General features: G+C 44.5%; 3 protein-coding genes across 3 annotated transcripts in view; all 3 read left to right on the forward strand.

Annotated features, from left to right (window-relative positions):
- Positions 1-606: 606 nt before the first annotated feature.
- LOC119401866 (uncharacterized) overlaps positions 607-24199 on the forward strand; it is a 32764-nt gene continuing 9171 nt past the window's right edge. The window contains exons 1-2 of the mRNA XM_049418412.1: positions 607-670; positions 21504-21636. Of these exons, the coding sequence (XP_049274369.1) occupies positions 665-670; positions 21504-21636 (139 nt within the window). The 5' untranslated portion in view covers positions 607-664. The remainder of the gene's footprint in view (positions 671-21503; positions 21637-24199) is intronic.
- Positions 2224-22837, forward strand: LOC125756210 (uncharacterized). The gene is made up of 2 exons (XM_049418411.1): positions 2224-2745; positions 22749-22837. The coding sequence occupies exon 1, from the start codon at positions 2234-2236 to the stop codon at positions 2741-2743; it is 510 nt and encodes a 169-aa protein (XP_049274368.1). The 5' UTR covers positions 2224-2233; the 3' UTR covers positions 2744-2745; positions 22749-22837.
- On the forward strand, positions 5807-7852 carry LOC125756181 (uncharacterized). Its single transcript, XM_037668867.2, has 2 exons — positions 5807-5994; positions 7353-7852. Exons 1-2 carry the CDS (start codon positions 5989-5991, stop codon positions 7848-7850), a joined length of 504 nt encoding a protein of 167 aa, XP_037524795.1. The 5' UTR covers positions 5807-5988; the 3' UTR covers positions 7851-7852.

Here is a 24199-nt window from a genome sequence, read left to right on the forward strand (position 1 = left end):
GGGTTTATTTATTATTGAAACGTTCACAATCAATCCAGAAGCGTTAAACTTCGCCATACACTAAGCTTGACTGTAGCGTTAGCCATATGCGTTACGCCTATGCATACTAGGCGATCTGTGAATTTTCGCTTTCTAGTCGTGCAAAGCGAGGTTTGCCAACAGAGTAGATTCTCGAATGAAAGGTCTTTTGAACACATCGTAGCTCCCGTGTAGGCGCACTGCTCGAACGCCTTCGGATATCCTGAAAGAGCGACGAACCAGCATTCCATATCACCGTTACAACGACAAATACAAGCAAGCAACAAATGAAAGTCATGGAGATAGAAACGACAACAGGCCCGGAAACAGGGATCGGTGGAAGTAACAGAGCCGCTTCCCGCGTGTGGTGCTTATCGCCCGAGCCGATAACGGCGTCTTTTTTTTGTGGTCTATACATTCGTTCATGCTTTGGAGTTCATGCTTTGTGAAAACCCGCAACAGTGAGCTCGCAGAAATGTTACCACGTGACTTCCTCTACACCAACGGATTCGAGTTTTTGTTTTTGTTTTTGTTTTAAGTCGAAGACACGACGCTTCCCTCAAGTCCACTATAAAAGAAGAGACACCCCCTAAAGGTGCACCAGAACTTCCAAGTATCTTCACAGAAGACACCCATCTCCACCAAGATGAAGGTAAGGGTTCGACCACTTGTTTGAACTAGAGTTGCATGTTACTGTCATCTTGGCATGTTACATAAAACTGTTCACAGCTTGGTGTTAAGACAACCCATTCTACTCTTACATCGCAAAGCAATCTTTTTGTTGCGTAAATTTATGAGCACATTTTCTATAACGGTACCGGTCTGTATTTTAATCTTACTTGCCTTTTGTTCTGATTAGCTTCAGATGTAGGACGTGCACACGAGTTCCTAGTGAGCCATTTACCAGTAAGGGATGCTCAAAACCAACTTAGTACCGACGGATGACATTGAGACATCTCGTAATATAATAATAAATAATTTAAAGTTCCCACGCGCCGTAGGGAATCCATGCATACCAGCTTACAATTTGTTAGCTGTCCAGCATCATCTACCCCACTCTGAAATTTGTCGTCATCTTTATTTAGGAAGCCCCGAACAATAATCCGCGGCGACATACTGGTATTGTTTTAGAAGGGCAATAATGTATTATCTGAAAGTCAAATTTATTTATTTCATCTATACATAGCATATTAGTATTTGTTCGGGGCAGGTAGAGCCGAAAATATGGCCATCCTGACCACACTACAGGTCACAAAATACTATATTCCATATACGCGAAAGTGGCCAGAAGACGGCCCCAACTGAATGGCGTTAAACTACCTGCTTATAATCAAAATGAAGGTAACCACAAGAACGTGGTGTGTAATACAGGCTGCCCTCTAAGAACCCTTAGTGTTTCAGACTAAATCTACATGGCCTCATAAACTATCCTTACAAAGACCCTAAGGCAAAAGTCTTGGTGCCGATGCACGAGATTGAAACGTAGCTTTCCATCATCCTTTCACTCCATCGGGCGCCTGCTAACGGCCATCTGCATATGCGTGACCCTTATATATATATATATATATATATATATATATATATATATATATATATATATATATATATATATATATATATATATATATATATATATATATTATATATATATATATATATATATATATATATATACACTCACAAGCTGGCGTTGCTGCCTTCGCGAAAAGATTTCCCGTAACGCATACCGCATCGCCATCATGTGGCTAAGTGTACCTTTCACGTTCACGTTGTCACGTGACTGAGTGCGCCACCACCAGTGACGCCGGACGTCTAATTTTTCGCCTCGTCAGACATATAAGACTTTCGTCTTAATAAGATGCGTTATTTTCAATAAGGGAGGTATGATGTACAGCGTACGTGGACCTTAGGTCGGCGAACTCGCTTATGGATCGGCTCAGTCAGACACACATCGATCCTTAAGTCTGAGTCTAAGTGAGTCCGGTTGAGTAATAATGTGGTGAGATTGAGTCCCAATGAGCCCGGTTGAGAAGAACTTCGGTGAGTCTGGGTCCGGGTAAGGAAAATGTTGGTGAGCCTGAGTTCGAGTGAGCCCTAAGTGCCGAATATATTTCTTGAGCGAGTCTCAGTTAGCTCCAGATTTTTTCCAGGCCTATGACGTGGACACATAGCGCAATCGTGAGCAGAATAATTATTTCACAGATGTTAACGTTGGATGCACTTTTCAAAAATGCAGACATTCGCCGCCGCTGTCTGCGCCCTCCTAGTCTGCAGCGTTTACGCTGACAAGAAGGACGAGAAGGTCGAAGCACGAGGTGGTCTCTTGGGCGCTGGTCTCGGTGGCTACGGCGCCGGTGTCGGAGGACCCGGTCTTGTCGGTGCTGGTCTCGGAGGCGCTGGTCTCGGCGGAGGCTTCCAGTCCGGCTACGGCAATGCGGCAGGTGGCCACCAGTCTGGATTCAGGGGTGGAGCTTCCGGACACAACCAGGGGTCAGGAGCATTCGCTGGCGGTGCCTCCAACAGGAACGTGAACGCCTACAACGACCAGAAGGGCTACAGCCACAGCTCGGGCTTCTCGTCCTCTGACAGCAACCGCTTCGGCGCTGGAAACAAGCAGGGATCATCTGGCTTCCAAGGAGGCGCTGCTGGACACCAGGGAGGCTTTGGACAGCAGTCATTCGGACACAACGCCGGAACTGGATACGGCGGTGGATACCTTGGCTAGATGTGAGTACGCCGCAGAAGCAAAACTCGTAATGTTACATAGGAGCCTTCGCAATAGAGTCCAGCGCCTTAGCCAGGAAATCACTTCTATAACGTAAAGGGTTCTCGGCTTGTTAGCTTTACGGTGCACGACATTCACAACAAAGTAACCAGTATAAGAAAGTGTTATGAAGGTGCCAAGCACTTCTTCAAAGAAATATTTAACAATATAAAACAGTTATCAGTAAACGGTGGCGTAGTGACTAAAGTGGGGTCTAAAGTGGCGTAGTGACTAAATTGGGACTAAAGCCTCGTTTTGTTACACCCAACAATCTTTAAAACGTGCTTTGTGTCCTTGGTATGGGTTCTCATTAGAATGTAAGGCCGCATAGCAGTGACTTCGAAATATACATATGACTTCGTTTATTCGAACGCATCAGAATAGCGGATTCATTATTAGACACTGTGAAACTCGCGAACAAGCTTATTCCTCATTGCTGCCGTTATAACCAAAAACTACATGTAGGAAGAGCGTGGGATACACGCTATAACCAACGGCGGCCAGCCCCCGATGTTTAAAAATACCGATACCAGGTGGTGTAAAAAATGATTTTCAAACTTATATTTCATTCTATTCCTATACGATGCGCTGCATGATTGTTCTCAATATGGTCGTGTTTCATATTAGAACAGAAGGAAAATAAGGGCAACAAATTTGTTGTCGGATACTCATAATCACAGTGCATATAATTATTGTTATTTTTATCTTTCAGACTATATATGCATGGAGAGGAACGTCGATTGCCTATGCCTCGCTACAGGGTCATCAGAGGTGGAAATAAACGGTGGCCTTCTTAAACTTGAGGAATTTCTTTCTTTCTCTGTATTGATGTCTCAGGTGAGACTATATCTTTTACCTATCACTCCGTTAATAACATGTGATGGAACAGTTGGCGAATGAGACTCTTAATAAGTGAATGTCCTAGTGGCAAAGCAGGCCAGCATCACAATACACCGTATTATTGCGATAGCAATTATATGGACACTCTCGGCAGATTTTTGCCGTCGCCATCATGTTCCGAATATATATATATATACGCAACGAGCCGGACCATGTTTTTGCATATGATATGAAATGTAGTGCATCGCATTATACTTTCATGTGGTAGGTTGTATATAGGACAGACGGGGCACTGTGTGAACACGCGCCTGAAAGAACATCAGACATCAGTCACTTCAGGAGGAGGCGCGAGCTTGCCTGCGCATTGCAGAGCGTGCGGGTGTTCAGCCATTTTTAACGACACTGAAATTATTGGTAAAGGATCCTGAAATATCAGAGGGAAATAATTGAGCATATTAAATGCAAAAACACGGTCCGGCTCGTTGCGTAAGCACACCTTCCCTCTCGCTATCACGTAAAGAGGTGACGTTTTTAGACAAACGTAAGTAGAAGGTGCCACAATCGGCGTTTTATCTGCAAGGTTTTTAAAGCACTCCAGCGTTATGGGTGTGTTTCGTCGATTGTCACATGCTCACCACCGCCTTTTTCCCCCCTCCCACCTAAGATATCTTGTAGAACACATGCGCGTTTTGTGGGTTTCCTTTTCGAGTAGATGTTTTTTATTAAACTGTTGTAAGTCCCAGCGTGTGTGGTCGTCTTTGTTCTCTTCTTGTGTACGTGTCTGCTGAAGGCTGGGTTCCTTGCTTTCAAGCTATGTACCAACAGGCCCAACACCAGACTCTTCTAGAGACAAGAGTTAATGAAAAACACCTTAGTAACCTTCGATTCGCTGATGGCATTGCCTTGCTGGTTAACTTAGGGGACGAAGTGCAAAGCATGGTTACTGAATTGGACAGGGACAGGATAACTGTAGGTATGAAAATTAATATGCAGAAAACTAAAGCAATGCAACATTCTCGCTAGAGAACAGCGCGTCGCGATAAGTAGCGAGGCACTGAAAGTGGTAAAGGAATACGCCTGCTTAGTACAGGTAGTGACCACGGATCCGAATCATGACACTGAAGTAACTAAAAGTGATAAAAATGGAGTGGGGCGCGTTTAGCAGATATTCTCAAATGATTAATGATAATTTACCGCTATCCCGATGAAGAAAGGTATATAACAGATGCATCTTAGTGATATTACCTATGGAACAGAAACCTGGAGGCTTACGAAAAGATGTGAACAAAGCAACAAGATGCAGATTTACCGACTCGGCCAATTATGGCTACCGTACTAATGAAAAGGGTTCAACCTAAATTGAGGACGACACAGCGAGCCCGGGAAAGGAGAATTACAGGCGTAACCATAAGGGACAAGAACAGAACAGGGTGGGTAGGGGACAAACGTGTGTTAAGGATATCTTAATTGAAATTAGGAAAAAAAATAGGCAAGGGCCGGGCAGGTAGCGAGAAGCCAAGCGCGCGAGGGAGAGGCAGGAAGTTAAGTAAGCAGATAAGATGAAGAAGTTGGGGGGTTAACGAGGCCACAGCAAGTACAGGAGCGGGTTGATTGAAGAAACAAGGGTAAGGCCTTTGCCTTGCAGTGGGCGTAGTGAGGCTGATTATGATAATGATGAGTGTAAAGGTATACCCTTGTACAATAAACGTAGGATTACTATTCTCAATAAAAATTAAGCCTCGCTGAATGACCAAGCGTCACTCCCTCACTCAATTAAGCCTCAAGTAAGCATCTCTGAATTTCATTTATGATGTACCGATGTGCACAACAGGTTATCTGCTCTCCCCACTTTCTGCATATTCAAAAAAATATTTTCTAACGGCTCGAGATGTGGAAGGAATCCTTTGAACACATCGCCGTTGGTGTGGGCGCAGCAATCAAACACCTTCGGATATCCTATGAAAGCGACGAACCAGCGTTCCGTATCGCCCGTATACAGCGGCAAAAAAGACGCAGGCAACAAGTGAAAGTTTCGAGATAGAAACTGCAACAGGCCGGGGAACAGGGATGGGTGGAAGTGACGCAATTGCCGGGGAAAGCCGCTCCCCGCGGGTGTCCTAGACGATAACAATGCCTTCTCCTTGCGGCCTACATTCTTTCGGCTACGGCAGGTAAATAACCGCGACGTTTGGCTCACAGAATTGCTACCATGTCGCTTCCTTTACTCCAGCGGATTTGGGTTGTCTTTTTTGTTTCAAGTAGAAGACGCGGCACTTCCCTCGATTCTACTATAAAAGTAGAGCTGCTCTCGAGCGGGGCAACGGCATTTCCAAAGATCTTCGCAGAAGACACACATCTCCACCAAGATGAAGGTATGTGTTGGGCCACTTGTTTGAACTTGCGCTACATTTGGCTGTCATCCTGGCAGGTTATATAAAACCGCCTAGAGCTTGGTGTTAATTGAACAAAAAATTATAATCTCTTATTACATTGCATTCGCCTTTGCTTCTTTATGAACTGTATAATTTCTCTAATTACAATAAAAACACAACCTTATCATACTTATATTTTAGTCTTAATTATTGCTCGCATTTCAATGAGGGCATCAGATGTTCCAGGTTGTATACACGATTTCGTAGTGAAGCATTTTTCCTGCAAATGATGCTCAAAATTTAGTGGTAAGAAATTGAGAAGTATCGTAACACAAAGAAAAAAATTACACCATTTCCCGCTAAAGGGGACCATGAGGCGATGCGAAGCCGGAGCACTTGCACGATCGCGTTCTGTTGGCGTTCTTTGGGCATGCTACCGACCTCGCGTCGTGGAACGCGAAGAGGAACGCTACGCGCGTCTTGTCTTTTAGCCTGGCCGTTAATTCTCACAGGGCGAGCGGGGAACGCGGTTGGTAGGCATGCGAGAGGAGGGCAGCGTAGGAGAGGAGAGAGAGGGGGAGGGGACGCGCATGCGCTGGTGCTCATCGCGGCGTTGCGCAGGAGAGAATTTCGGCATGTCTAGCCCGCGTTTCAGAGGAACCGTGGAAAGGGGAAGGGGAGAAAGTGGAGAGGGGAAGTGGAGAGGGGAGGGGAGAGGGGGAGGGGAGATTGTGAGTGGAGAGGGTATGCGCACGCGCAGTAAGGGTGGTCACGCCGCACACCACCACCACCGGATTGAACTCCGCCATACGATACTTCGCATCTAAAAGTTGCGGAGAACCCACATACTGCAGGAATCCATGCTGTACCATTTTTTACTTTTCAGACAGTCCAGCATCGAGTCCTTTTACCGGGAGGCTCTGCTTCTATCCTTCTCTTAGAGAAGTAATTATCTTTATTTACGAAGCTCAGAGCGGCCAGCCGCAGAAATTTACTCTTATTGCTTTAGAAGGGCAATACTGCATTACCTGAACGTAAGATTTATTTTACAAGTGCTATATCTTCATTCGTGTATGCGTAGCATACCAAATATTGTTAAGCGCAGGTGGGAAAGGGAATGTGGCCATCTTAACCGTCTCAAGCCGGTCAGCATTTATATTTGCTAAACTCAAACTATCATTAAGATGACACAAACTAAAACAACGTTGCGTGAAATACAGGTTGCCCTGCAAGAACCCTTTCTGTTCAAGAATCATGTTTCCCATAAGGAAGATACGCAGTAGTGCGTGAACACAATCCAATCGTGAGGACGATAACTCTAACAGATATTAATGGCGGGTGCATCTTTCGAAACGCAGACATTCGCCGCCGCTGTCTGCGCCCTCCTAGTCTGCAGCGTTTTCGCTGACAAGAAGGACGAGAAGGTCGAAGCGCGTGGTGGCCTTTTGGGCGCTGGTCTCGGTGGCTACGGCGCTGGCGTCGGAGGTCCCGGTCTTGTCGGTGCTGGTCTCGGAGGCGCTGGTCTCGGCGGATATGGCGGAGGCTTCCAGTCCGGCTATGGCTCTTCTGCCGGCGGCCACCAGGGTGGATTCCAGGGTGGCGCTAGCGGGTACAACCAGGGCTCAGGAGCATTCGCTGGCGGTGCCTCTAACAGGAATGTGAACGCCTACAACGACAACAAGGGCTACAGCCACAGCTCGGGCTTCTCGTCCTCTGACAGCAACAGCTACGGCGCTGGAAACAAGCAGGGATCATCTGGCTTCCAAGGAGGCGCTGCCGGGCACCAGGGAGGATACGGAGCACAGTCATTCGGACACAACGCAGGAACCGGCTATGGTGGCGGATACCTTGGATAGATGTGAGTGCACTTGAGGGGAAAGCCTTGTAATATCACGTGACCTCCTTAAAGGGCCCTAAACCTCCCAGAGGTCGCAATTTAGTTGTGATGTTGCAGTCGTGCACAAGCCTTCAACAAACCCGCAGCCGCAAGAATTTTTCGAAACGGTGCTGTGATAGCGGGGCTACGCGAGTTTGATCGTCTAAAAGCGGCCCCCGCCCATTTCGCTCTTTCCTTCACTAAACTCCGTTCATCGGCTGGTCTCTCCTCCCGGCCGAGTGCTCCTCCTCGCACGGCGAGGAGGAAGACTAGCGAGCGCGCGTACCTGAGAGCAGAAAAACAGGTTCTTCTAGCGGATGACATGACCATACGCGAATATTGACGTCAGAGCCAACGCTAGGGATTACCGAAATGCCCGGAGAGAAGAAGCGATTGTTTCTCGGTATTTGTGGCGCGCTCGCCGTTGGTAGCGTTGCCGGGTTTGGCATTGTTTATCGCGACAGCATTCTGAACTGGATGCGCGTTTACTTGAAGCGCTAAAATTTATACATGGTGGTTTTGAGGCCATTTAATAAACTACAGCCTTTACAACAAAATCGCATGTATAATGAAGGTTCCCGGCTCTACAACGAGTTGACCCGTGTCATATTGTTTTGAAGGTCCCGAGCGCTCCTCTAAATTGCATTTAACTTTATGGGATAGTTATCAATAAAAGGCAACGTACTGATTAATGTGTGCAGCTTGGGACCTAGGCTGGCACTGCAAGACTTTCCGTTAATGCTTTTATTTTGTCAACTACATGAACATGGTTTGTGTTCCCTGCATGAGTTCTAATCAAGAATGGAATAATCACATAGCACTGACGCCGAAATATACATATGACTTTCAATCAAAGACGCCAGACTAGAACCATTGATGAACAGTGTCGAACCTTTGAACAAGCTTATTCTTCATTTTGACGTGAAAAAGCAGAAATGGTACTGTAGTAGGAACATGAACTACATGTTGTGATAATATCGTTCCCTTTTGTCGCGGAAAACTTAAACGAAGAACAAAAAAGGAAAAGATGGTACCTCGCATTCGCGTGCACAGTAGATTTTTGTGGAAAACAAAATATTTCTAGCCTTTTCGTAAGGGTATGAAATAGAACATAGTAAGCAAATAAATTACAGAGATTGATATTTCAATGTTTGGAAGTGCGTACCAAGAAATGTGAAGAAAGATTCGTGCACTTCTATATTGAACTTATACCCGCCGCACTTCGTGATTGCGCTCAACGAGTCTGTGTTTCATGTTGGACCCCCCCCCCCCCAAAAAAAAAAAGTACGCAAAATTATTTCTCGGATACTTCTAATCGCAGCGCATGTAACAATCATTTATTTTTTCTTTCAGAATGTAGGCTTCCCACGCGGATGAACGTGAAGGGCCCATGCGTCGCTACAGGGACATCAGAGGTGTAAATAAATGATAGTCTTGCTGTACTTGAGCCCAAGTGTCTTTTTTCTCTCTCTCAATTCAGATGTCTCGAGCGAGACTTGGCTTTATCTTGTGCCTATTACTCCCCTGACAAACTGCGATGGAACAGTTGACGATTGGGACCCGCACTCACGGATTGTCATAGTGGCCGAGTTGGCCAGCACATCGTACTGTTTTCACATCAGAAAACAGAAACATCCGCGCATACAGAGGATGCAAACACTAATTCCCTTCAGTAGTTTCAGCCAATGAGAACTACTTAGACTTACGAGAGAGCAGACAAAAAACGGCAAGTACGCGAACCGGAAGCACAGTTTCGCGGTCCCTGATTGGTGCGGGTTTCAGCACAGCCATGGCGGAGGTTTACAGTCGCAAATACAGGCTGTTTCAGCTAAGTGGGGCCAAGTATTCCTTTTAATTGCGCGCCCTCTAAAGGAAAAGCTGCAAAAATATTAAAACAGGGCAGCTTTATTAGCATAGATGAAATAATCCGACGTTGCTGAACAAACGTTACAACTTTTATATTCAGTATTTTTCGTTAAGGTTACTATTCCAAACGTTAATTAAGCAATAGTTGCTAATTACACAGCTTATCGGACTGGCAGTTATTTTAGCATGGTTGAAATATTCGGACGTTTCAGAACGAGCGCTACAACATTTGCAGTGAAGACTTTTCACTTGAGTTACTAAATAAATAGTAATTAAGCAATTTTTGTTAATTACCCACCTTGGAGGATCGGTAAAGATATCGTGACATGCTACGTACGCCTCAGAACAATACTAGGCCAATTCCACAAGCGTAGCGTATGTGTTTGTTTTTGTAATACTATAGGCGCCAGATAGCTGAAACACCCTGCAATATACGCCATGACATAGACATAGCCACCCATCTGCGGATTCTCCAGAACAGACAGAATCTATTATTTTGATCAGGAAATATGCGTCCCGTGATATGCTGTCACCAACACACTTGCATTCCTGTTGGGCAGCCAAGATTTACAGACAGCATGAACTTTTTCTTTTCTCATGTTAATAAACGCTGATAATTGCATGACATGTGCATACAAAAGGAGGTCCCGTAGTTAGAAACTGTAATGGGATGTCCTACGCATGATATGACAAGATTTATTACAACAACCAATAATGGCAACATGTAAATTTAACAATATTAAAATCAATAATCGAACGTGGGATAAATGAACAGAAAAAAGTTACATGTATAAATAATTACAGGGCTGCGGATTTATCAGTTATAGTGAAAACTGCAAAGATAAATTTTTCAAGAAAAATGCGGCAAAAAATAAAAGAGCCGCGTAAGTGATCGCAAAGGAAAAAAAACATACCCCAATGATAAAAATGAGTCTGGGGAAGTGAAAAGAAAGTACTTCAGTGTTGTATTGAACCTGGGCGCGTTCCTCAATATAAAAGTTAATGTTAAAGTGTTCCAGAACGGTAACGCTGAAAAAATGTAAATCCTCTTTGTTGCAGATAGTTTGAACGCTAGGTACAATAAAATTCAAGTTTTCAGCAAATCTAGCAATGTTGGTGTTAATAAGGGATGTCTGTGGAATGGCGGGTACTGCAATATTATAATTTAATACCCTATCAATAAAAATTGCGAGGTTATATTTAAGAACATCAGTCACGCACAAAGTATGCTCACATAATAAGTCGATCGCGCTTACGCTGCGCAATGAACTTTTATTAAACTATTTACTCGCTTTTGAATAACTTGCAGTCACGTTAGCAGACTTTTATATGTGTTTCCTCATGATTCAGTGTTAGAGTTAATAAGTCAATGAGCAAAAGCATAATAAAGCGATATCAGAAACAACAAAAATTTCATGAATGAGCTCTAATGAAAACACGTATTCCATATGCCATTTTCTTTGTTACGTTAGGAATATGAAGGTGACATAAAATAGTAAAATAGTCCATTAAATAGCCTATAGAACAAACATTTACGTAACTGAAGACATGTTGGCGTATTGTATCTTTGTTCGACCGCTGTATCTAAACGACATATGGTTTGACGCCATGTGGAACTCGATAGGGTATTTTTATATTGCCCTTATTGGATTAATTAACCGAGATTAATTCTGCAATATTTTCTAATTACACTATAGGGACAAGTGCGTTTCGGTACGTTGCAGATGCCATTCGAGAACAACCGACCCATTTTTTTTTGGCGTTTAAAGAAAGCCGCTGTATTATGACCACGTGATTGGGCTGGTGTGCTACCATACTGCAGAGCTCTCAAGCGTGCTTCGAGCGAAACAACCGGCGCGTGGACAGCGGGGAAATGAGCGGCCGCGGCTCTAAACATCGGCTTTCTAGTGCGTCAGCTTTTTGACGGCCGCACATGGTAAGGAAATGCCATCGTCCCTGAGAAGCGACAGGCTGACGGTCCACGCGCCGGTTGTTTCGCTCGAAGCACGTTTGAAAGCGCTGCAGTAAGGTAGCGCATGAGCACTGTCAGATCGTTTTATTTCGTATCTCGCGGACTTTCTTTAAAAGCCGAAAAAAATCACCACGTAGCATATGTGCCGTCATAAAAATTTGGATCAGTCGTTTTGGAATGCCCTCTACAACGCAACGAACCGCACTTGGCCCTAAAGTAAACGTTAAACATTTTGCATAATTGACCTTCGTTAATTAATCAATTAGGCGCCACATAAAATACCATAACGAGCGTCACATGACGGTAAAGCATATGTTGATTTCATTCAGCTGCGGTTAACCACCTTTTTTTAAAATACTTGTACTAGTTTTTACGTGAAACACCCTGTATACTTATTCACTGTGATTTTTTAATACAGACCCGCCTTGCTATTTTACTTAGATATATTCGTTTTCTTATGTTAGGTCACCGTAAAGTTTATTTACTGCTACAAATCACCAGGCCATTGGAGCCAAAAGTGCCAATAGTGTGAATAGCAGTGGTATCATGCGATGCTTTGTGTCACTTGAATATGTTTGGGACGTTTCTGGGCGGCACAAGCTGTCGGAGAAGAAATGCTAAAAGATTGCGCGTTAGTGGATATGCTGCTAACGAACGCTTTGCGCCAGCACTTAAAAAGAATATGAAGAGTCCTTGCCGTTTTATGTCCTCTATGTATAAACGATGTGGCACAAGAAAATCTCGCTACCAGCGTTCTTTCTGCTAGGCACCTGTCGGGTGATCCGGTATTGCGAAAACGGTAATTGTTTGCTGACAAGATAAGACTGTACAGCGGTATTTGCACCATCGCTCGAAGGCTTTTTGTTGACGTCCATGTAAGGAGATGGCAACTCGATAGATAGTCGGTAGGTAGAGCAGTGACAGCCGTCAATTAGAAAAGTGACAAGCAAAAACCACTGGCAGCCTAGCGTATAAAAGCTGTCATGTTAAGCAGCCAAATAAATCCCAATAAGTTGTTTCGGAATGAAACTCATATACTTTGACCAAGAACGACAGAACTGTTGAGATACTAACGGATATTTTGTTCAAATTAAACAAAGTTGTTCCCATTTAAGAAATTTTCAAGCAAACATTTTGTACATAGGCGTTTGCTGCTTCACTATATAGAGGTATAATAACAAATTTGGAAATGTGTCGAAATGTCTTAAGATACAATCGGAAGGTATCGTATCGGATAGGATAATTCAAGTAGTATCTTGCATCTGTATCTCAAATACTGCCTGCTCGAGTATCTTGTATCGTATCGCGATATAATTTCAAGGTATCCTTGCCCAGCCGTGGCTTATGCAAAAGAACTATTTTCTAACGGCTTGGGATTTCGCAAAAGAATCTTTTAGAGCTCCCGTATTGGAGCAGAAGTCAAACACCATCGGATGTCCTAAAAGAGCGATGAACCGGTTCAACGGCAAGAAAAAGCAAGCAACAAGTGAAAGTTTCGAGATAGAAGCGGCAACACGGCCGGAGAGCAGGGATGGGCTGAAGTGGCAAAACTGCCGGGGAAAGCCGCTCCCCGCGGGTGGTGTTTAGAAGCCTAGCCGATAACGACGACTTCTTTCGGACTACATTTGTTCATTCTTTCGAGCGTGACAGGTAAATAACAACAACGACAGGCTCGCAGAGCTGCTACTACGTCACTTCCTCTGTATACACAATCGGATTCAAGTTGTTTTTTGTTTCAAGCAGAAGACTCCACGCTTCCCTCGAGTCCCCTATAAAAGGAGAGCCACCCTCTAACAGTGCACCCGAACTTCCAAGTACCTTCACAGAAGACACCCATCTTCTTCAAGATGAAGGTATGTGTTCCGCCACTTGCTTGAACTAGAGTGGCATTTGACAGTCCTCTTGGTTTGTTATATAAGACCACTAACAGCTTGGTATTAAATAACGAACAGTATTACTCTTTTATTGCGATTCATTCTCTTTTACTGCATTACGAGGTGATTAATTTCTCTAATATTAAGCCGCTACGTTACCGCGCTGTAATTTATTACTTCCCGTCATTTTTGTTAGCGTCAAATTTCACAGTAAACAGGTGGCATACACGAGTTCGCTGTGAAGCCTTTTCTTTCTGAAATGGTGCTCACGGCCAACTCGGTAAGTGAGCAAGATATTGAGAGATCTCCGAAAACGAAGAAATAATTGTAGAAATTCCGCATGCTGTGGGGAATCTATGGTATCGCATTTTGCATGTTTCTGGCTGTCCAGGATCGGGCCCTCGTGCCATGAGGCTCTGGTTCTAGATACACCGTTCCTAGACGTGTCATTATCGTTAACTGGAAGCCCGGAGCGATGCGCAACAGGAACCTACTGTTTTAGAATGCCGAGCATGTTGTATTGTCTAAACGCAAAATTTATTTTCCAATTTCTATCTTCTAATTCATCTACGTAGTGACGATAGTTGTTGAGTATCGATAGTTATTGAGCAACGCCACAAACACTGGCCATGCTAGCCATATTACTGCACTTTATGATTTATGCTTCATATACAGGAAAGTACACCTAAGGCAGCGCTATCCGAATTGCGCAAAATTCAAATTATAGTTAAAACGATAATTACCCAAACGTGGTGTGAAGCACAGATTTCTATACAAGGACCATTGCTGTTTCAAAATCAGCATTGTTGTCCATATGCAAGATATTCTGCAGTCATTCTAAAAAGACAGGGCGTGCAAACACGGACACAAGAAAGAAGTCAGGACACCACAAACGCCGACTAACCGACTAAACGCCGACCGGACATGCCAGGAGGATATGTGCCATATTGACCGCGGAATCATGGCGTCAAGTGAGATTTTACCAGGAATGCCTCAAGGTCCGTTGCTCGACTTCGCGTGACGATCGCCGCCAGAAGCAGATGTACGCCGACTGGATGAGGGTAGCTAACCAGATTAAAAACTTTGAGCGCGCAAAAGGACGTAGGACCAGAAGAAACACACACACGTCCTTTTGCGCGCTCAAAGTTTTTAATCATGCGTTACCAACTAGCCCACCTAGCCATTTTGTTACATAGCTAACCAGCATGCGGAATTCATATGGAGGGTAAAACTTCGAGAACTTCAACCATGTAAGAGGAAGATGATTTCTACTGTTTTACCGCAGAATAACTTGCTAGTCCTTGGAGGAGCTGCCTTAGATTATAGTCACTGCAAAACCCTAGCCTTAGGTCCTAAATACTGTTTTAAGCCGAACCTGAAACCAATAGACGTTTTAAGTTTGCCGCGTACAATCACTAGACTTGTTCCTGAAGAAGAGCGTTCCAACTGCATATCAGACTGCGTTGCTAGAATCAAGGGTTCTAATATGCATCTCAAGTGTTCTGATCCTATCCGGCCTTTGGTTATTTACTGTGTCGAGAAGAAACTCAGGCCAGTAGTTTCAGATAAGGAAGGGTATTTTGTAATTATGCCGGACAGTTTGTTCTCAGAAAAAGCATTAACAGCCATAGAAAAGAATTTTAGGACGGTAAAACTTAAGCCATCCGTAGTTAGGCAACGTGCTGTCGACCTTTTGTTAAGACATAATCTTGAGAGAATAGCTTGTAATGTCAAGAAGGCCAAATCACTTACTTTAGAATTGTTTTTTTCAGCCAAAATACATAAGAACGAGATTCCGTTTCGAGCAATCGTTTCAGAGCAAGGCACCTGGCAAGTCGCTGTATCTAGTTATTTGCAGAACTGCTTAACCTCATTGAGTTTTTCAGACCCTTTTCGTATGCGTAATTCTCAGGTGCTAGTTCAGTTCCTCTCAGAGGAGAACCCCGGCTGTTGTAAGGCCTTTAGTATGGATATTGAAGACCTGTATTATTCTTTGCCGCATGATGATTGTTAAAATGTGTAAATGAATGTATTAACGAACAAGAGCACCAGACGGTTTTCACCGAAACATGTGGTGTTTCTACCGGTGCATTTATAGAAATCCTTTCCATGTATTTAAAGTCGACGCTGGTAGGTTGGAAGGAAGGCGTTTATGTGCAGAAATCAGGGATATGTATTGGTTCTAAAGTTGCTCCGGTTCTTAGTGATTTATACCTTAGCAAGATTGACAATCTTTTGGAAGGCGCCTTAGGTAATTCGGTTATTAAGGTTTTTCGTTATGTGGACGATTACTTCATTTTTTGTAGTGGTGAGGACTTTGAAAAGGTGGTAACTTCCGTGAGCAAAAAATTTGAATTAAATGGAGGAGGACTAAGCTTTACTAAAGAGGTGCCTCAGAATAATGCAATACAATTTTAGACATATTCTTAACGTTCCAGAAGAACCACGTGTGTTGGCAGTATTCTCCTAGATCTTCGAAACCGCTGTTAAATTTTTCGTCAAAGCACTCGAAAGTTGTAAAAAACGGCATCGCCATGTCTTGCCTTAAGTCAGCCCTCACCAAGTCGTGTGAGCACAAAATGAGTGATAGCTTTAACGCACAGGTTACACGTCTTTTAGATGTAGGGTATCCTCGTGATGCAGTGGCCACGGTCGCTGAACGTTTAAAGAAGTCTATTGTGTTAAGTCCAAGCATGGTTGCAGAAAGCGATAGGAAGAAACGTGTCGTAGGTATACCGTACATTCATCGCGTATCTCACAGGCTAAAAAAAGTAGGAACTAGATACGGCGTTAATGTTGTTTTCACAGCTGCCAATAAGCTAGGTAAGATTTGTGCCGCTGTGCAGAGGAAGATTGAGGGAGTAAAAGACAAGAAGCGGACCGATATTTGTTTCGTAAAACACACCAACAAATTCACTGATTGCCGTACGAGTGTGGTGTATAAGATTCCTTTCAGCTGCGGCCGCTTCTACGTAGGACAGACGGGCCGATGCATCAACCAGAGATTGTTGGAACATAAGAGAACGCTTACAGGAGGCTCACCTTCTAATTTGTCTTTACATTGTCGAGATTGTAAGTGCACGAAAAATTTGATGAATGCGCAGTGTTGTACCGGCATAGAAATGAAGAAACGCGCCTGATGATTGAAGCATGGCATATCGAGAATAGTGGTAGTGCATGCGTGAGCCAACCGTCGATTAACTTGCATAAAGATGAAATCAAATGCCTTAACAGTTATCTTCCACGTAGACCGCCACGCGTGCCGGATTGATAGGTTCGCCTGTTGCATGGGCATGCGCAGATAAGTTTTCGTGCCTTCTTTCTTTTCAGCCGTTGTGCGTCTCTTCAGTTGTTAGTCGGCGATTGTGGTGTCCTGACTTCTTTCTTGTGTCCGTGTTTGCACGCCCTGTCTTTTTAGAATGAATACTTACCAACTAGCTCAGCTCTCTGTTATTCTAATATTCTGTAGAGCGTGAAAGGGGCACTGACATTAATTTTCGGAGCTGAGATTACTCCATCATAGACCCTTTGAGCATGTGTGAAGCTCAGTAAATGCACATAACATATTTTATTTCGATACTGCATGAAGTCAATTTCCGCGTGGCACACCTACTGACATCGAATCTACCATGACGTCAAGCTACATCCCGAATTCTGGGGACTTCACGCACCAGTATGGCTAGTTTTGACGACGACGGGCACCAAAACATACAATGTGGCCGCTAGCGCGCCACCAAAACTAATCAAGATGACCACTTCTGTGTTACCAAAAGGAAACACGCAGCGGAGCGGCCGTGGAAACGTCAGGATATCTTGTGCGAACACGTAACGAGAAGTTCATACCGTGTCGTGATTTTAGGGTACCTTAAGAACCGAAACTATACAGACATGTGGTCATTAATTTATCAGGGTGCACTCATGGTTACCTGTAGATTTTCTAGGCTCTTGGGGACTTTATTGTTCTCTCAGTTGACGCAAAAAAAAAAAAGAAACGACAACTGGAAATTTTCGTGTCAGTACCCCTTGAACATAGTGCAATCGGAGCACAATAATTATTTTGCAGATACTAACGGTGGATTCACCTTTCGAAAACGCATGCATTCACTGCCGCCGTCTGTGCCCTCCTAGTCTGCAGCGTTTACGCTGACAAGAAGGTCGACGCCCGTGGTAGCCTCTTGGGTGCTGGTCTCGGAGGCTATACGGCGCCGGTGTCGGACGACCCGGGCTTGTCGGTGCTGGTCTCGGAGGTGTTGGTCTCGGCGGACATGGAGGATGCTTCCAGTCCGACTGCGGCTCTTCTGCCGGTGGACACCAGGGTAGATTCCAGCGTGGCGCTGGTGGGTACAACCAGGACTCAGGAGCATTCGCTGGCGGTGCCTCCAACAGGAACGTCAGCGCCTACAACGACAACAAGGGCTACAGGCACAGCTCGGGCTTCTCGTCCTCTGACAGCAAGAACTTCGGCTCTGGACACAAGCAGGAATCATCTGGCTTCCAAGGAGGTGCTGCCGGACAGCAGGGAGGCTTGGGACAGCAGTCATTCGGACACAACGGCGGGACCGACTATGGTGGTCGATACCTTGGCTAGATGTGAGTTGCAGAGCGCAACCTTGTAATTTCACGTGACCACCACAACAAAGACAGAAGTCCTTACGAGAAAAATTACTTGCAAAACGAAGGGTTCCCACTATACTGTGGCGACCTACTGAAGCGGCGTGCTTACGTTTTTCGACATAGGCGGGCATTGTGCAAGTCTTTCCATGCTTACAGGAAGCTTTATTTTGTCCGAGAAAACAATCCCACGAACGTGAATTTTAATCCCAGGGTGATTTCTCATCACGGAAGCAAGAATCGCATAGCGCAGATTTCGAAATATCCGTACGACTTCACTTATTCGAAGACGTCAAATAGGAGACCCATAAATGGACATCGTCAAACTCTCGAACAGGCTTTTTCATTACTAACGTAACAAAAGACAAAAAAAAACAGCACTTGTAGTAAACACGTTGAGTACTACGTTGCGGATTTGGGTACATGTCCACGTAGCGCCATCTCTCGGCTGTGACAGCGGTGGCCTGCCGTAACTGAATCAAAATAAGCGGGAAAAAATCATATCTGACGAAAAAGGCTAGCTTTCAAAAAAATGGCTCCCGGTCCTATACAGCAAACACTTATTTGAACATTCTGTTAAAGTTACAGTGTCGCACTACAAACCGCGTGGCTTTCCAGAATGTTGATTTTTTACAATGGGGCCCCATATGTTTCTAATGGGCGGTGTTCAATTCCCCTGGGAAGCCACACGCTTTCTAGAGCGATACTGCAAATTTACTAAAATGTTCCAGTGGGTCTCTGCTGTATAGAACTCGGAGTCGTTTTTGATAACTAGCTTTTTTCAAGAGATGTGATTTTATTTTCGCCTGTTTTCCATTCAGTTATAACATGACGCCGTTGCTGCCGCCGAGAGTTGGCGTCACGTACAGATGTCCCCGAATCCTCGGAATATGGACATCAGTGTGGGTTTAACTAGCATTATGACAATTTTCGTTGGTATAAATTGGACAGCATACTGAATCCACTGGGAATTAAGATAACTTTTGTTGGATTTTAATATTCCAGTCGCTCCCCCTAGGGTGGCTGGATGAAGAACTTGTGAGCCAACGAAATACTTTATGGTACTTAGGGCAAAATTCTAATGCGAGTCTTCAAAAATACTCGTCTGGTTTTCTGTGGAATCAAGAAGTTGTATTTCACTTTCTGCGAAATTAAAATGTGCCTACAAATTTGACCAATTTGTGTTCAAGCACTAGCCTAGCCCTATTTGGTCTCTAAACTATCGCTTATGTACGCCTGAGAAAGCTGCGGGAATGAAAGTGTTGATCGAAGGAATGTCGTTAAGTAAGGTGCCGTAATCGGTTCATGCGTTGGTAAGTTTTTCGAATCGAGTTTCAAGTGACGTATGACTATAAGTTGGAAGATCTTTTCTGGCTAGCTTTTCTTTCAATCGGCATCAATGATTGTACTTGAGCGTTGAGGTTGCACAAAATGTTAGCTAACGTTGCCATTTGAAAGAAAGCCTTCCCTATATTATACAGGGTTATTTCCGCATATCAATACTGATATCCAGATTAAATGAAAGCTGTACGCCGATTCTTAATATAGAGTGTTTGTTCCACGGCTACGTTTGCACACATGGTGACCGTATGGGATGCCTCGTGAAAAAATGCTTGAGACCAGCCACGTTATGTAGCTTATGAACACAATAATTCAGAAACAAAAAAAAAAACATATGGGACGAAGAGAGTCTCGTGCGGGCAGAGCCCCTAGCGAGAGGTCCGCGGGACACGCGTTTGGCTAAGGCTTTTGAAAAAAGTCTTGAGCTCATCACAGCTCCCGTATGGGCGCAGCACTCGAACGCCTTCGGATATCCTAAAAGAGCGACGAACCAGCGTTCCGTATCACCGGCACACCGACAAATACGAGCAAGCAACAAATCAAAGACTTGAGATAGAAACGGCAACATGCCGGGAAACAAGGACGGCCGAAAGTGACAGAGCCACACCTCGCGTATGGTGCTTAGAGCCCGAGCCGATAACGACACCTTCTTCTTGTGGCCTCTACATTCGTTCATTCTTTTGAGTGCGGCAGGTGTAAATAACTGCAATGGCGGGCTCGCAGGAATGTTACCACGTGACTTCCTCTACACCAGCGGATTCATTTTTTTTTGTTTCCAAGACACGACGCTTCCCTCAAGTCTTCTATAAAAGAAGAACCACCCTCTAAAGGTGCACCCGCACTTCGAAGTAGCTTCATCGAAGACACCCATCTCCGCCAAGATGAAGGTACGTGTTCCGCCCCTTGTTCGAGCTTTGACAGTCATCTTGGCATGTTATAGTATAGAACAGTTGACAGCTTGTTTAGAGAACGACCCATTCCACTTCTACATTGCAAACATTCTTTTTTGCTGCGTAAATATACGAACCGACTAGCTTCTCTAATCGTATCAAAATTCTACTTACGGTACCGTAGTGTATTTTAATCTTACTTGTAATTTGTTCTGGTAAGCTTGCTTCAGATGTAGGTCGTGTACATGAATTTACACTGAGGCATTTACCTGGAAGTGATGCTCAGGGCCAACTAATAACCGAAGGACGACTTCGAGACATCTCGTAACATAATATATAGTTGTGGAGATCCCCCAAGCTTTGAGGAATCTATGCTACACCATCTTAAATTTTGTTAGCTGTCCAGCGTCTTCCCTTTGTATCGGGAGGCTCTGGATGCATCCCTCCTTCAGACTTGTTAACATTTTTTAGGAAGAGAAAAATGATATGCCGCAGTAGCCCATTGATATTGTTTAAAAAAGAGCAACAATGTACTGTACTACAATCAAAATGACCCTAACTACAAGAATTTGATGTATGGTACAGGTTGCACTGTAAGAACCCTTACTGCTTCAGAATAACTCTACGGGGCCGCACACACTATTGTTACGAAGACTCTAAGGCTAAAGCCTTAGTGCCGATGCATTAAACGTTGACGTGTACCTTTCCACCATCCCGTCACTCCATCGGGCACCTGCTAATGGCCGTCGGCATAGGCAGGGCCCCCCCTCCCCCCATTTTTTTTATACCCACGCCGGCGCTGCTCCCTCTGCGAAAATTTTCCGCGTACCGCGTCGCCGTCACGTCACTAAGTATGCCTTTCGCGTTCACGCTTTCCCGTGACTGAGTCTCCCGTGAGGACGGACGCCGGACGTCTGGATTTTTTACCTCGTAAGCCGCATAAGGCTTTCGCATTAACAATGAGCGTTATTATACATAAAGAAGGTATGCTCCACCGCGTACGGGGGGACACAGTGCAATCATGAGCACGATAATTTTTTCACGGATACTAACTGTTCATGCATCCTTCGAAAACGCAGGCATTCGCCGCCGCTGTCTGCGCCCTCCTAGTCTGCGGCGTTTACGCTGACAAGAAGGACGAGAAGGTCGAAGCCCGCGGTGGCCTCCTGGGTGCTGGTCTCGGTGGCTACGGAGCCGGTGCTGGTCTCGGAGGTGTTGGTCTCGGCGGATATGGCGGAGGCTTCCAGTCCGGCTACGGCAATGCGGCCGGTGGCCACCAGTCTGGATTTCGGGGTGGAGCTGCCGGACACCAGCAGGGCTCAGGAGCATTCGCTGGTGGTGCCTCTAACAGGAATGTGAACGCTTACAACGACAACAAGGGCTACAGCCACAGCTCGGGCTTCTCGTCCTCTGACAGCAACAGCTTCGGCGCTGGAAATAAGCAGGGATCATCTGGCTACCAAGGTGGCGCTGCCGGACAGCAGGGAGGCTTTGGACAGCAGTCATTCGGACACAACGCCGGAAGTGGCTACGGCGGTGGATACCTTGGCTGAATGTGAGTACGTCGCAGAAGCTAATCTCGTAATGTCACATGGGAGCCTTCGCAATACAGTCGAGCGCCTTTTAAAGGAAATGACTTCTATAACCAAAAGGGTTCTCGGCTTGTTGGCAGCTTTACGGTGCGCGACATTCACAACAAAGTAACTAATAAAAGAAAGTGTTATCTAGGTGCGAAGCACTTCTCCAGAAATGTATTTAACTCAGCTATAAAACAATTATCAGTAAACGGTGCCGTAGTAACTTAAGTAGGGCGCGTGCGGCTAGGGATTTAGGCTAGCCCTACGGGGCTCTGTGTAAATGGCTTATTTTGTTACACCCAACAATCTTTAGAACGTGCTTTGTGCTCCTATGATCGTTCTCATGAAAAATGTAATATTCGTATAGCAGTGACTTCGAAATATACGCGGGACTTCGTTTATTTGAACGCATCAGAATAGGAGATCTATTAATATACACTGCGAAACTTGCGAGCAACCTTATTCCTCATGCTGGCGTTATACCCAAAACTGTACGCGCAGAAAGAACGCGGGATACATGCTGTAATCAGCGGCGACCTTCCCCGACGTATAAAAATACCAATACCAAGGGATCTAAAAAAATGTTTTCAAACTTATATTTAATTCTTTTGCTTTACGCTGCGCTGCATGATTGTTCTCAGTAAGGTCGTGTTTCATATTAGAGCCGAAGAAAAATAAGGGCAACAAATTTGTTGTCGGATACTCATATTCGCATTTCATATAATAATTGCTCTTTTTCTCTTTCAGATTGTATGCTTTAAACGGAGAGGAACGTCGAAATCCTATGCCTTGCTACAGGGTCATCAGAGGTGGAAATAAACGGTGGCCGTCTTAGATTTGAGGAATTTTCTTCTTCCTCTCTATTGATGTCTCAGGCGAGACTACCTTTTAGCTATCGCCTCATTGATAAGATGTAATAGAACAGTTGGCGAATGGGACCCTTAATTAAGGAATGTCCTAGTGGAACGTTACAATACATCGTATTGTTTTCATGGTATTTGTCGGAAATATTTATGCATGCATCCGAACCGGAAACATATATAGTTCTAGGCTGTTTATTGGTGTGGAAGCAGTGCTGACATGGTCGTCGTAAGCAGTCGCAAATCTATATGCCACGATGTGGCGCCAGCATCCCGCACGCGAAGCGTGCAGGAGAGACCGAATACCCTCTTTTGACCTGGAAACGTGTATCATGTGATATCATGCGATATTTTGTCGCCCATGCACCTATATTCCTCCTGGACCGCCACTACAGACCGCCTGGACTTCTATGAAAGTGAAGGCATGTCATTTGAAAATGAACTCGGTGGTTATTAACTCCTTCCAGCGAACGGCTTCCGTCCGAATGCAGTTAGAGATCGTATGGCGCAACAGTTAATGAGCCTACAGATTAGAATGGAGAAAATAATAATTTGAGTTGTTACACGAACACCTGGGCCCGCTGTTCGGTTAAATTTCGTTGTACTGTCAATGAAGACTTCAGGTTTAATGAGCCTAAAATAATGATAATTATAAAATAAATATGCATGCTGTAGTTCTGAAGAATTACGATTTCATAAGAATAAGAATACTCAACGAAAAGGAGGCCCAAATCGAATGGAATACCAAATTTTTAACTGACCGAAATGCAATAAAATTTCACTGGTGTCTGTCCGACAGCAAAGGTGAGAAAAGCTCATTTTACATTATTTGGCAATTTCGTGTAATGCCACTCCCAATAATTAATTACTGCCAACTGAAAAATTCGCAAACGAGAAACACCTGTCTATTGTTATACGGTACAGTGTGACCATGACACTGGCAATAACGGAACAACACGTAAGTAGATGCGCGTGGAGAGTTATCCTCCTTGGAGAAGAGGGTGGGTCTTATTACAGAGAATAGTTTCAAAGGAATGCATACGTAGGCACAGCGGCTCAGGAATAAACTTATATCTCTAAATCAGTAGAAATAATCCGTAAACAGGTGTGGGTGCTCGAGCCGACGTTTCGACAAACTTGTCTTCTTCAAGTTTCAGCTTGAAGCAGACAAGTCCACTTGTGGAAGCGTCGGCACGAGCACCCACCCCCGGTTTACGGATTTTTTTCACCGCAAGCTTCCATCTTCCACTTCCTGCCGTTTTTTAAATCAATAGACACCGTCTTACATTGGCTTCTTGGCTTCTACAATGAATTCAATCATACTGAATTGATTTTAGG

The sequence above is a fragment of the Rhipicephalus sanguineus genome, chromosome 8 (assembly GCF_013339695.2).
Source record: "Rhipicephalus sanguineus isolate Rsan-2018 chromosome 8, BIME_Rsan_1.4, whole genome shotgun sequence".
Classification (NCBI taxonomy): domain Eukaryota; kingdom Metazoa; phylum Arthropoda; class Arachnida; order Ixodida; family Ixodidae; genus Rhipicephalus; species Rhipicephalus sanguineus.

What these genes read in the sequence shown, in the direction of transcription:
- LOC125756210 (XM_049418411.1), top strand. Translation starts at nt 2,234, where the DNA reads ATGCACTTTTCAAAAATGCAGACATTCGCCGCCGCTGTCTGCGCCCTC.